Raw genomic sequence first — 13,239 nt, 5'->3', positions numbered from 1 at the left:
GGGCAGTGATAAATCGGCTCCCAAATATCTTAAATCGACCCCATGTGTCTTTCTCTCTCCTCTGGGTTAGAGAGAGAAAGAGGAGATAGATAGACACATGGGGGTGGATTTAAGATATATGGGAGTCGATTTATCACTCCCCAAAAAATATTGATTTATGAATAAGTTGTTTACGAGGTAAAATATAGATAGTAATGATCAAGTGCTTGAATTTATAAATTAGTATGTGTAGAGAGTTCTCTACACACTAGCTTAAAATACAGTGGGGGCCCACATTGTTTGGGTGATCCAAGCCATCCATTTTAAAGGCCCTCACATAGATAGGGTGTCTTCAAAAAATCAGATCCATAGGATCATCCCAACCCTACGATTTGTGGAGGTAAAATGGATGTCTTTAAACCTTCACAAATTACTCCATTTTTTGCCTCCACAATTCGAATGGTTAGGATGATCCTATAGATCTTATTTTTTGTGGACACCCTATCTATGTGAGGGCTTAAAAATGAATGGTTTGGATCACCCAAATAATGTGGCCCCCACTGTATTTTAAGCTAGTGTTATTTACACATATGTGTAGGAACCGTTCTCTCTTATTAATGAGGAATGATAGATGAAGGCGCCCTTGCATAGCCACGCCATTAAGTGCAACTGAATTTTCTTTCTCAAGTGATATTGTAAGGTTACCGAAAATGGCTTAGATCCAATCAGGGGCCGTTTCCAGGCTCTTTATGTAAGGGCACCCTTGCATCTATCATTCCTCATTATTAATATGATCTTAATGATCAACCTGCTTGGGCATAACAGAGCAAACAAGATCATTCATTGATTTTAAACATCCAAGCGACCTACATGATCTTGATCCCACACCATATACCCCTTCTGGAAGATTAGCAATGTCTCCACACCTCTCTCTCTCTCTCTCTCTCTCTGGTACAACTGGTACAAATCAGCAATCTTGATTATATGATATTAATATGGTGTAAGCCCCTATAGTTCAGTCTTTTTCATAAAGTATTGTACGGATTGCACAATAGGCTGATCCAAACCATCCATTTGACTCGCCACAACATAAATAGGTTGCGTCCAAAAAGTCATTTCCATAAGATGATCCCAGCGCTCCGATCTAGATAAGAACTACATATTATGGAAACCACTCTAGATCGATGGGCTGGGATCATAATATGGAAATGATTTTACAGGCACTGCCGATTTACATTGTTGCACGTCAAATGGACGGTTTGGATCATCCTACAGTGTAAGCCGTACAGTACTTTTTGAAAAATACTTGACAATACCATATAAAAATACTTCACAACCATTAATACGAATATCACTCTCATGATTGAATTCAAACATATTCATGAGTCCCACATGGGATGTGTATAATCAAGATTGTTAATCCATTGGACCATCACGAAAATACTTCACAAGTCACAACAAACCAACGCTTCAATAGTCTTGGGAGTATAGATCAAGGTACTACAATCATATGTGGGGAATGGAATTGGGCCAGACGTGTTTGTCCAATGGACATGATCATTTCACACAGGCCCGAAGGTTATATTGCACTGTAACCTATCTGAGACACCCGAAAATTTCAGGATATTCCGGCTTACACCCTATAAAAACTCTCAGCAAAAGATTCCCACTTCCTAAAAAACATAGGTGAAATCCTATTTGAGTCCAATAATTGGTTTTTGGACTCATAATCAGTAAGATTAATCTTAATTTAACAGGTCCTTAAACGGTTAAACCTCCTGAAATTCTAAAATTTTAAATTATATAATCAAATAATTTAAATTCTAACTTTTAAAATTTCCTAAAATTATTTTGACCTAATCGAAAAGAGCCTTAGACTTTTTAAATTATATAATGAAATATATTTCAACCGGTGCGATGTTATAGAATACTTATTTTGCAGTGGCCACATCATATGGTGTGGGGCCTACACTCATATTTTTTAATTAAAATTTCTTCAGGTTTGTTCCTATTTCCATTCTCCAATAGTTTTTCCTCACACAATAGTTTTTCCTACACCATGCACATTTGAGGGGCCAACTTGATGAACAATTCCACCCACTATGGGTGGGTCTATGAATGTCAAGATTTTGGGATGCTCTTATATTCCCATTTAATAGTAAACTCCCATAAAGACTTCCCCATTTATTCTAAGTAGGGGTGCAACTTGGGTGGGGCTCAACCCAGAGGTGACGGGTTAAACCCGATTTTCGCTCAGGTTGAGCTGGCATTTCCTCGGATTGGCTTAGGGTTGGGAAAAGCCAACATGATTTAATTTTGCGTTGGATTAGGGTTGAGGCCTTGACAACCCGACTCTATTTTTATCTTGATTTTCTTTGGGTTACTGTATTATTTCTGTTTGGCCCAAGGTGAACCAGAACCAACCCAACCCGATTTCGGGTTAGATCGGTTGGGTTAGGGTTGACTACCCTCAACCTGAGGCTCCGATTGGGTTGGGTTAGGGTTAGTGTTGAGGGAATGCTATCTTGGGTTAGGTTAGGGTTGGCCTCAACCCGATCCAACCCGACCCGAGTTGCACTCCTAATTCAAAGGCTCTCTGAGTATCTCTTTTCAATTGCATCTCTTGTCATAATATGACTCCCGTTCTTTCTCCCTCTCTTCTTCTCCTCCTCTCTACAAGTATCATTTCCCCTATTTTTAACTACAAATCTTATTCTAAGCCCCAAGCCATACCCAGCTGCAGCATCAGATTCCCACTCAGGTGCTCACTACTGAAGAAAAAGAATCAATGGGGATAGGGGAACATGCATTTGCTATCATCTTTAGCTCAATGTACTTAATTTCTTGGCATTTCTTATCAAGTGAAAATAAATCAGCGAGATGGAGATAGGGGAACATGCATTTGCTATCATTTTAGCTAAATGTACTTAATTTGTGGGCATTTCTTCTCAAATGAGAATAATTTCCCAACACGTAGTCCCACTAGTATCGTTGCTTACTTTCAAAGACGCCTTAATGTCCCGTTTGAAAAGAAGATTAACTTAAAATAAGGAAAACACTTTGAAAACGGGATTCCATTTTGGAAATAAAGTAGTTAAGATTGTCTAATCGATGTGATCAGTTTTGATTTAGAAAAGTAATTCCTTGATTAGATGGCAAAGATTTAAGATTATCTAATTGATGCAATATTTGGATCTCTATCCAGAAGTCAAGATGGGGGATAAATTCTTCTTCATCCACTTTACCCGTTTGAATTATTTTTCACACGTCTCTTCTATTTCTGGAAACCGAGTTACGTCTCCACTCGTTTGACACGCCAAGTCGGTCAACAGAACACCACTTGGCTGGTAAAACCTTTTTTGGAACTTACACAATGACGAAAATACCCTTCTAAAGGGGTAAGATGGAAAGTCGAGAAATTATTAAAAATCTTAGAGGCATTTGTCCAATGAAAGAAGAGAGGATGTATTATTTAACGAGGCTGATATCTCCATCCCCATATATCTTTGTATGGGCAGTGTCCCATTTTTGCAATTTTATTTTCCGTATCGTATCCCCAAACAAAAATTAGAACTTGCAGAGTGCTCTCCTTCCCACATCTGATCTCGGTGTATATTATATGAGAATTTATATGATGCCCGACCGTCAAAATAGCAAGGGCTAGCTGAGTCCGGTTCTAGGTCTGATTTAGAGGAGTCCGGGTCCTCTAGTAGTTCGGCATCTAGCTCATCGGAGAGAACTCAAACTATTCCGATCAGGATTTCCTGCCTCTATACAGCGAGTCCTTACGTTAACCCGGTCGGCCACATGAGTTTTTATATGTGGCTGACCGGGTAATTTACAAGGGCTAGGTGGCAAGACCGAAATAAGGAGATGAAGGCAACAAGCTTTTTGGTTTGACGGTTTGAATGCATCCAAAAGGTAGCCTTTGCCGAATAAAGACAAAGACTCAGTGTCATCAAATGCAAAAAAGAGACCCTCTCGAATAAGAAAAGGAGCCCTTTGAGTCACATGGTCAGTCCTGCCGTGTGTTGTAGGAAACAATTAAAGTAGGAAACAATTAAAGTAGAGAGAGATAGAGAGAGAGATTCCTTTGAAAAGGACTAAAGGAGTGGTACTGTTTTTTCTTTGAAAAGGAGGAGTGGTTGGGTTTTGGTTTCTTTCGCAAAAAGCTTAATTTGACGCGTGGAGTAAAGGAATAAAGGTGCCTGAAGAAATCTCCATCTTTCTTTTTTGCATCCAGACAAAACAGGTCGGTCTGCTTGGAAAGTGGGTTAAGATGAGAGGGAGAGAGAGTTTACATCCTCCTTTTGAAATAGAATTCTTACTTTTCTAAGCCTTTTTATGCTCATGTTTGACACAGCTACGAAAATTTTCATGAAATCCTGTGAGAGAGGGCGTGTTAGAAAGAAAATTGGGGATGAAAAACACGTAGACAAATTCCATATGACATGTTTTACAGCTTTATGAATTTGTCTATGGCATTTGCTTTTGGGAGTTGGTTCCTCTCGCTCTCTCTCCCTCTCATGTGGGAAAGGAAGACAAAAGGAGAGACTGATGGGAACCCACACCCAACTTAATGCCATACGAAGAATTTTTCTTCTTTATACGTAATCGATCACCACCTTCCTTTTTTGGGTAAGAATCATACATCAATATAATCGGGATTCCCTAATCTTTCTCTATCTCTAGATCTATGTGGGAACGCGAATGGCCTTTTGTAGTGTCGACAGGCCTTGTTAAGGTGGGAGTTGGGTTTAACAAATGAATGAACTGGAAGGGATATGAGAAAAGGTTGCATTTAGATTTTGTGGCTGTAGAGGGAAGAGGGAAATGTTCCATATTAAAAGTGAAAGCATGGATAGTTTTTCCTCTCTTTTCCTTTTCAAGTTTGGCAGGAGAAAAGGAGAAGAAAATAGGAATCTCACCATAGACTACATATACCTGACTAACCACATGCCATTTCCAACTCAAAACTAACTTTTTCTCTATGTCACCATCTTCCATGGTTCATGCACAGCTTTCCTCTCTCTAAAAAACCCCTAAAGTAAGGGAGTCATGTCAAGTGTTGCATACATGCGAACGTGTTGGATATGTTAAAAATTGGATTTCTCGTTAGTCTCAATTTGGTTGCCAGATTAGTGGTGTAAGTAGTCAACATGGAGGAGACAAGTCTTGTAGTTAAGTGAGACTTACCTCGTAGAGTAGTGTAACTATTGTTATGCTTGTTAAGAGAGACTTAGCTCGTAACTATTGTTATAGTTGTTAAACTCGTAGATTCTTTTCTGGTATGTCTTCTTTTATACCCCCGCCCCCCTATAGGTCCCTCACTATTGTGCAACCAAACAAAGATATAAGAACCTCTTTTGACATTAATTAACATAAATAGACATCGGAGTATATGCAGTGGAAACAATTACAAGGTGATAGGGGTGGGGCCCACGTAAAGCTAGGGGGACCCACTCATCACATCATGCAAACAACAAAGATTGCTAATTTCTAAAGACGATCCATCACTGAGCAGCCCCCACCTCATCACGCTCTTATTTATTTATTTATCCACTTAATAACTACAACAACAATAATAAATTGCAAAGGTGCAGAAGGGATAGTAAAAAAAAAAAAAAAAAAAGTAAATATCTCTCCCGGTCGTTAAAAGTTTCCCTTCCCCTGCCCTTTTTCTGACTGAGAGACACGCATCCATCTCTTCACGCCTCGTCCACCTCATTCCATTTTCTGACAAATCCCCGATATCCGCTACAAAATTACCCCCCCTTATTTACATATCCACCCCCTTCAGTGAAAGAAATAAAACCCTATCAATCACAGGCCGTCTGCCACTACCGTAATCTTACTCGGCAGAAAATCCCGACCACTACTACTCCTTGACTCCGAAACCGGCACGTGCCCTCCCCTCACTGGCAAAAGCCTAAAAACCGTACTATCATCAACCGGGAAACTTTTCTTCAGCTGCTGAAAAGCCGGAACCAGAACCCGGTCCACCCATTCCTCTAACCCGGTCTGACCGAACCAAACACCACCCACAATCCGGTCTAGAACATCATCATCCACCTCAATCGACCGTCCCTCAAATTTCACACCAATGGTCTCTGCAACCTTCCTTCTAAGTGGTGCAAAGTCCACATGCTTAAAAACAATGGTATCATCCATAGAATCAAACAGCTCAGCAGAGGATTGCACCCGCCACTTGTTCGTAAGGCCATGATCATTCTCATGATCAACGGTCAGATCGCTCGAATTACGAGATCCTTCTGTGGGTTCTTCATTGACGTCTGCGGCTAAATTCAGATCAAATGATATAGCACCTGGGCTTCCATCTTTTCGCGGCTTGATTACCCTGTTATCTTCTTGATTCCATTCCGGTCGGCGTTTGCCAGACTTCCGGCAGACTAATAGCTGTAATTCCCACCCGCGAACTACCTCGGCGGCGAGTTTCTCTTCTAAGAGTGGAGGGGAATTTAAATTGAGTGAATTTGAATTCTTAAGATTTTCAGGTACCCAATTGGCGGTGAGGATGAAGATTACGCTCCCTAATCCAAACTCACGCCCATAGGAATCCGTTAATCGACCTTTTTCAATTGCGCGTTTTAAACTACTGTGGACAAGCATATCTGCTTTGTCAATGTCCTCAAGCACCACCACAGAGAAAGGATTCCTTTTAACTGCCTCTGCTACTCGATCCAACACGGTTTTCCCACGGAAATTCATGTCGGATTCTTCGGTTTCCTCGGCTCGTGAGCGGAGATGGATGGTAATTGGATTGGACCCATAGACAAGCTCCGACAATGCTGACGCCATCTTTCTCTTACCGACTTTATCCGGGCCTGCAAACAGAAGCCATGAGTCGCCCTTCGCTCCGACACCACGGCGTCTCCCATTGCCTGATTTGCATTGGATTACAGTTGTAGCCACTGCTGATGCAGCTTCTGATTGCCACCCTACCTTCTCTGTAAGACCCTTGAAGAGTCTCTTGAAAGAGTCGGCGTCTAAAGCAATGGCGTGTTTCTCGTTTTGCCAATTGGAGAATTTGTCCTGAACACATCCTGGGAAATCTTTGATCCGTTCTTTGTGAGTGTTCTCCAAAGACTGTTGTTCGGGGATCTTTGGTCGCCCGAGAACAAGATCAGTCCTTACTGGGCTTCTAGGTGGTGGAGTGGTGGGACGTTCAGATGGATTTGGTATGAGATTGTGGTTCATTTGTAGGGTGGTTGTAGGATTTCGAGTTGGGTGTAATTTGGGTTGGAAGGGTTGGCGCCCAACTAGGTTTGAGTTGTATAGACTAGTGGTAGAGGGAGTTGTTGGTAAAGACCTCTCTGAGGCAATGGTTTGAATGAAAAAACTGGGGTGGAGATGGCGGCAGGTGTCATTCCATTTTCTCTGCAATTCTTCGGTCTTCTGCTTCAAAATGAGTTCTTCATCCTTGCTCTATAAAACAATATAGAAGGAATGTAGTACTGAATCAATTGGAAGTTTTTATTTGAAGATAATAGAGGAGGTTCAGTAATTGCCTATAAGCGAATTCAGATTATAAATGAAGCATATACCTGTGGTTGTTCTACAGCTTTGATGCCACCATTGTTTAGTTTTGCTATCTGCATCCACTGTGGCAATGGCTGCCGTGATTCTGGTTTGGCATCTGAAGTGGGCTTCTCGCATTCCTTTCCTAGAAGCTTCGTTAGCTCATGTTCGTAATTTTTCAAACAGGTTGGACAACAGTTCACTTCTCGAGCTGGATCCGTGTTTTCAGACTGGCGTTTGGTTGAGCATGTTGTTCCCTCAATTGGAAAACCCTTGATTGGGGTTAGAGATTCAACTGAACTGCTTAGAATACCATTGCCCCTAAGCCTGTGATTAAAAATAGTACTGCTTAAGCTTATTGTAAACATAATGTCTAATATAAACTGGTGAGATAGCAGTATATGGCCATGGGTCACTTTCCTGTAGAAAACCATCTCCAGGTTTAAAAAAATATAGAAATGGAAGATTTTCAGTAATGGGAAAACAGGATGCAGAATGAGAGAATTGTCTTCACAATCATACATTTCCTAGGGTTTTCTAATGAAGAAAAGAACATCCATTGAACAGTAATTCTCTGCCTCTCACCTAGGAAGAATCACAATCTTAGAAACAAAAAGAAAATCTTATTTCCTCAACTGCCTACCTAAAATCTTATTCTTATAACATTCGAAAAAAAAATAAAATATATATATATATATATATATATATATATATATATATATATATTCTTATTTCCTCAATTGTCTACCTAAAATCCAATCCCAAGCAGCTGTTATCAAAGGAAAGAATTTTTAATCTCTACAAGATTGCTACTGTTCATTCATAAGACGATTCTTTCAAAACAATTGTTATAAAATAAAATAAAATCAACCTCATCTGTGCAAGCAGAGAACATGAATCCGTGAACCAAAGCTAAGATGAATACAAAAATTGAAAACCCATAACATTTAATCAAAGAAAAACAGAAAACACACCTTGGAAACAGCCCAGGAATGGGCGACCTCGCAGTGATCGGCACCGCCTGCAAATCCCAATCATTCTCCATAGACGGATGATAGACTTGGCACCTCAAATAGGTCTCGCAAGTTGCAGTCCCAATCAACCAAAGCCGATGATTACCCTCTCCAAACCTCGCCAATAACTTCCCCATCTCGGCGATCACAGCCCGTCCTGTCTCCGAAAGAATCTGCTGCTGAATCGAACCCGAACCAGGAACCCCAAACCTCATAGGCTGTTCAACAAGCCATTTCAGATCACCCAAATCAAGAACTACACCATTGCAACCGCGAGTACTACTGATTCGATTCTCAATCAAATTCCCCAATTCCTTCAGCTTCATTGTTATCTGTGATCTATCAGACCCAAATTCCTTCTGCAAAGAAACAACCTGAACATTTTTAATCATCCCTTCTCCAATTTCATTTTTCTCAATCCTTTGCAACAGTTCTCTCATCACAATCTCTGGTTCAGACTCCCCAACTAAAACCGGATTTTTCTTCTTACTCCTTAACAGAATATCGATGACCCGCTTTACCTCCTCCCTCCTCTGCTGCCCAGATTGCTCACAACTCCCAGGTTGCAACCTAGGGTTCATATACAAATTCCTATTCATCGTCGAATTCGGACGAAACCCTAACCCTAATCCCCCTCCCCCGCCCCCAATTGTCGACGAATTCACAGACCCAGATGAATTTAATGACTGTTCAATAGTGGCCTTCACAGCAGGACTAGAGAAGCTCGCTTCGCGCATCACTCTACTAACACTAGGGTCATCAAGGATCGAAACTATAAGCTGTTCGAGCTCGACCTTAACCGCGAGAAGAGGCTGTTGCTGTTGTTCAGGGCACCCACGTCTCTGGTGGGCTTGGGCCCTTTTAAGGGCAGCCATTAGGGCGTTTGAGATTGGGGGTTCAAGGCCAGGAGAGAGGTTTTGGGCAGAGGGGAGGCGTTCTAGGGCGACACTGAAACAGAGCTCTAGGGCTCGGCATTGGAGGGGGTGGGAGGAATTCGGGTGGGACCGGATACACGCTTGCCGGAGGTAACCGGAGGGGGAGGCGAGGAGGGTGGCGGCCACGTGGAGGGGTGTGGTTTGGCCGTGGTTCCTCCGCCCCGCCTCGGCGATCGAGTGGTTGAGAACGCTGGCTGCCTCTGGGGTTAGGGTTTGTTGAATTGTACTCAGCCCTGTTCTCATCTTCCTAATCTCTAATTCCAGTTTAAAATTAGGAATGAGAATGAAACAAATTTCAAACTATTCAGACGTGAAATCTTCCTAGAATTGAGGTGTGAAGGCGTACTTGAAATCCTTCAAATCCAGCAACAGTTTAAGAGACATCTCATCTCTGTTTCATAAATTTTAACAATAAAGTAAGAAAAAAAAAAGAACCCAAATCCTTTTTCCTTAAATACTACCAATCCAAGGACTAGGGAGAGACGAATAACGATTCCTCTGAAAGAACCCAAATCCTTTTTCTTTAAACACTACCAATCCAAGGACTAGGGAGAGACGAATAACGATTCCTCTGAAAGAACCCAAATCCTCTTTTCGATACTTGTGCTTTTTCTCTCTGGTGTGAACTCTCTCAAATTCATTCCCCCTCGACGAAGAATCGAAAAAAAAACCCAAGTTGGATCTCGCTTTCTCTCTGCGGAAATTCAACAGTGAAAAGGCGTTCGATAACGAAAGCTCGGATCTCCTCTAACCCGAATTTCCCCACTCTGTGAAGATAAACATCGCCTTTTTCAATTCAATCAAAATCTCCCAAATAAAAAAACAAACTTCCAGTAAAAAACGATTACCAAACACGCGTTAAGAAAGGAGAAGAAAATTCACCATTTATAGATTTCTAAGTAGAAGCCCATATAAAAAGAAAGAAAAAAAAACCCCGACAGAAATCGAACCTCCGTATTCATAAGACTGTATAATAATTTTTAGACAAAGCTAACTTTTTAGCATTTCCTCTGTAAATAAATATTCTCTTCTTCTCAATTTGTTGCTGACTATCTATTGACTGAGGGGTCTTTTTTTTTTTTTTTTTTTGCTTTCGTTCTCACTCTCGTGCCTTTCAACCAAATATCTGCTTTTCACACGCAACCTCACGGATTTCACCTTTTCTCACATCCTTCTACCCCTTTTTTTTTCCTCAGTAAAGAGACTATCTCTTTCTCTTTGCCTCCAACCTTTTCACTACTTTTTAAGTCATTAAAGTCGGCAAAATGAAATCATCATATTCCTCTTCATAACGCACGCTCTCTCACCTTTTACGCGTTTTTCGAGCTCTCTCTCTCTCTCTCTCTCTCTCTTTTATATTTCCGTTGAGACGTAACAAAGAAAAATACGAGATTGCTTCTGTTCCCGTTCAAACCATGTCTCAACCCACGCGGTGGATTTCTTTTTCTTTTTCTTTTCTTTGTATGAATTTCTTGATTATTCGTACCCTGGAATTAAATTTTCATGGAAAAACAACCCCCCAAAATGGGTACAAAAAAGAGATGGGGACCATTGTTTTTAGAACTCCTTTTGGTTATTCGGAAATAAATTTGCATTCATAATCAAACCATAAGAAGGACGGAGGAAGGAAGGGGCCCACTACGAATAGTCCACGACTGTAAAATCCCATTACCACCCCATGTGTCCGTGCATGGTTATTCAATATTAGTGGCTGGCTGTCATATTAATTGATCGGACGGCTAAAATTCAACAATTGTTTAGACTACGAGCAATTCATCTAATGCTGTTCGTCCTAACTCCTACCTCCTAAGTACACAAATGTTGAATTGGTGGTACATTTAAACTTGAAGAGTCACATGTGTAGGGATCATTTACTTATGTCCTCTTCGTTTTGGATTTAGCAAATTGATTTTGAGTACAAAATTAATTATTTGTTTTGGATTTTGAAGAACCAATTTTTACCCCAAAATTAAATGTTTTCTTCAGTAATAATCAGTTTTGGACATAATATTAATTCACAAAATCCAAAATGAGGACTTTGGATTTGATGAAGTATAGATGATTCACATGGTATAAGAGCTACATGTTAAAGTTTTCTCAGTTCAAAACTCACAACTCCTTGATATTAAAAAGTCCACCTGTATGGCCAACCCAAAAGAGGGACCGCATGCATGGCCAAACCCAAAAAAAAATAAAAAATAAAAGAGAGGCCACACGTGAGGGGCCTGTTCATGTAGTATAAACGATTAAATAACCTCAACTCCAAGGTTTAAAGCTTCCGGAGAAATTAGTTTTTTTTCACGAGGGTTCAAAACCCAACAACTCCTTTATATTAAAAATCCACTTGTGGAGCCAACCAAAAAGTGGGGCACATGTGGTGAGACATTTCCAGCATTTTTACCTGTGTTTGTCTTGTTCTGTGTGTTTGTCCCGTTCTTATTTTCAGAACAAGACAAACAAAATGGTTGGAAATACGTTCTTTTCATATTATCATTTTTTTTTTTTTCAAATTTCAAACGGAAGAGATAAAGTGATAAAAAGAAAAAGGGAAGTGATACTTACGCCCCTTTTCATCACCAGGGACACCTGCCGCCAGTGTATCAATGACTAAAGGGGGCTCATGTACTTGACGTCAAAAAAATCCAGTGGCCTTGATTGCCACGTACACTTGCTCTGGGTGTCCCTGGTGATTAAAAGGGGCGTAAATATCACTTCCCTTTAAAAAAAAAAAGGTACTTTGAATACTTGGGTCAGTTTTATTAATGTTTTTTTTTTTTTTTTTTTTTTTTTTTTTGCGATATTTTGAGAGAACGAGTAAAAGTACGATTTATTGAATAAAAGCCGGTTTTTAGGAAAACGCGTTTTATGGCTTTAATCAACAACTCCTCTGCGATTGACGCTGCTCTCCTTTTTCCAGCATCCGAGAAAATCAAAATGTGTGAAGTATACGTTTCTGTATTTATACCGTATAAAATACGGATTCTCCGTATTTGTATTTTTATCTCAGCGTTTTATTACTACAAAGATCCCACCAAAATTACCCTCGAATCAGACCTTATTTAACTAACAAAGGAATGGAAAAATCCCGAACTCCAATTCTCAAATGAAAAACGAGAAGCTTTGCATTCAGGTAATTTTTCCCAAATTCTACTCGAGTGTAACGTTGTAAAGACCTATGGACATTTTTATCCCTATCCTTATCAAAAATTTCCTTTGTATAGCAAATCCCTGGTCATAATAATAATAAGAGCAATACTAAATTGAAGGGTGCCCTTGCCAAAAATAAGCAACAAGGGGACCCTTGTAGCTGGTTTTTTGCAAGGGCACCCTCCAATTTAGCATTCCATTAGTTGCTTATTTTTGGCAAGGGCACCCTCCAATTTAGCATTCCATTAAAAATAAATAAGTTATTCAAAAATAATAAAATGGGGACTGATATTGGCATATCAATATTTTGATAATGACCCGAAATCATCTTGTATCATTTGTTTTAAGTAGCTATCAATGGATGTTGATAGCTTTCTCGGAATTGTAACAAGCTGCTTAAAACATATAAGACAAGGTGAGTTCCACTCGTTATCAAATCACGGTTGTGCCCTATATCAGTGGCCAAATAAATAATATGGAGAGCAAGTTTTTAAATCTCGATCGGATCGGATCGGAACTATTGACATGGGCATACCTCTGATATCGATATTTTTACCGTTATCTAACAATATATCGGATTAATGTATCGCAATATTTAAGGGCCCAATATGTTGAATATTTTACAA

General features: G+C 40.1%; 1 protein-coding gene across 1 annotated transcript; it reads right to left on the bottom strand.

Moving 5' to 3' along the window:
* Window positions 1-5,333: 5,333 nt before the first annotated feature.
* LOC143879649 (Double Clp-N motif-containing P-loop nucleoside triphosphate hydrolases superfamily protein) lies at window positions 5,334-10,752 on the bottom strand. The gene is made up of 3 exons (XM_077382138.1): window positions 8,493-10,752; window positions 7,545-7,845; window positions 5,334-7,425 (listed from the first exon to the last, which is right to left on the bottom strand). Exons 1-3 carry the CDS (start codon window positions 9,707-9,709, stop codon window positions 5,803-5,805), a joined length of 3,141 nt encoding a protein of 1,046 aa, XP_077238253.1. The 5' UTR covers window positions 9,710-10,752; the 3' UTR covers window positions 5,334-5,802.
* Between the last annotated feature and the right edge of the window lie 2,487 nt (window positions 10,753-13,239).

Source organism: Tasmannia lanceolata, unplaced genomic scaffold (genome assembly GCF_043159265.1).
Source record: "Tasmannia lanceolata isolate RefF3 unplaced genomic scaffold, GAP_Taslan_0.1 ptg000006l, whole genome shotgun sequence".
In the NCBI taxonomy this organism is placed as follows: Eukaryota; Viridiplantae; Streptophyta; class Magnoliopsida; order Canellales; family Winteraceae; genus Tasmannia; species Tasmannia lanceolata.
The sequence above is the reverse complement of the archived record's forward strand: the minus strand, read 5'-3'. Positions and strand labels throughout refer to the sequence as shown.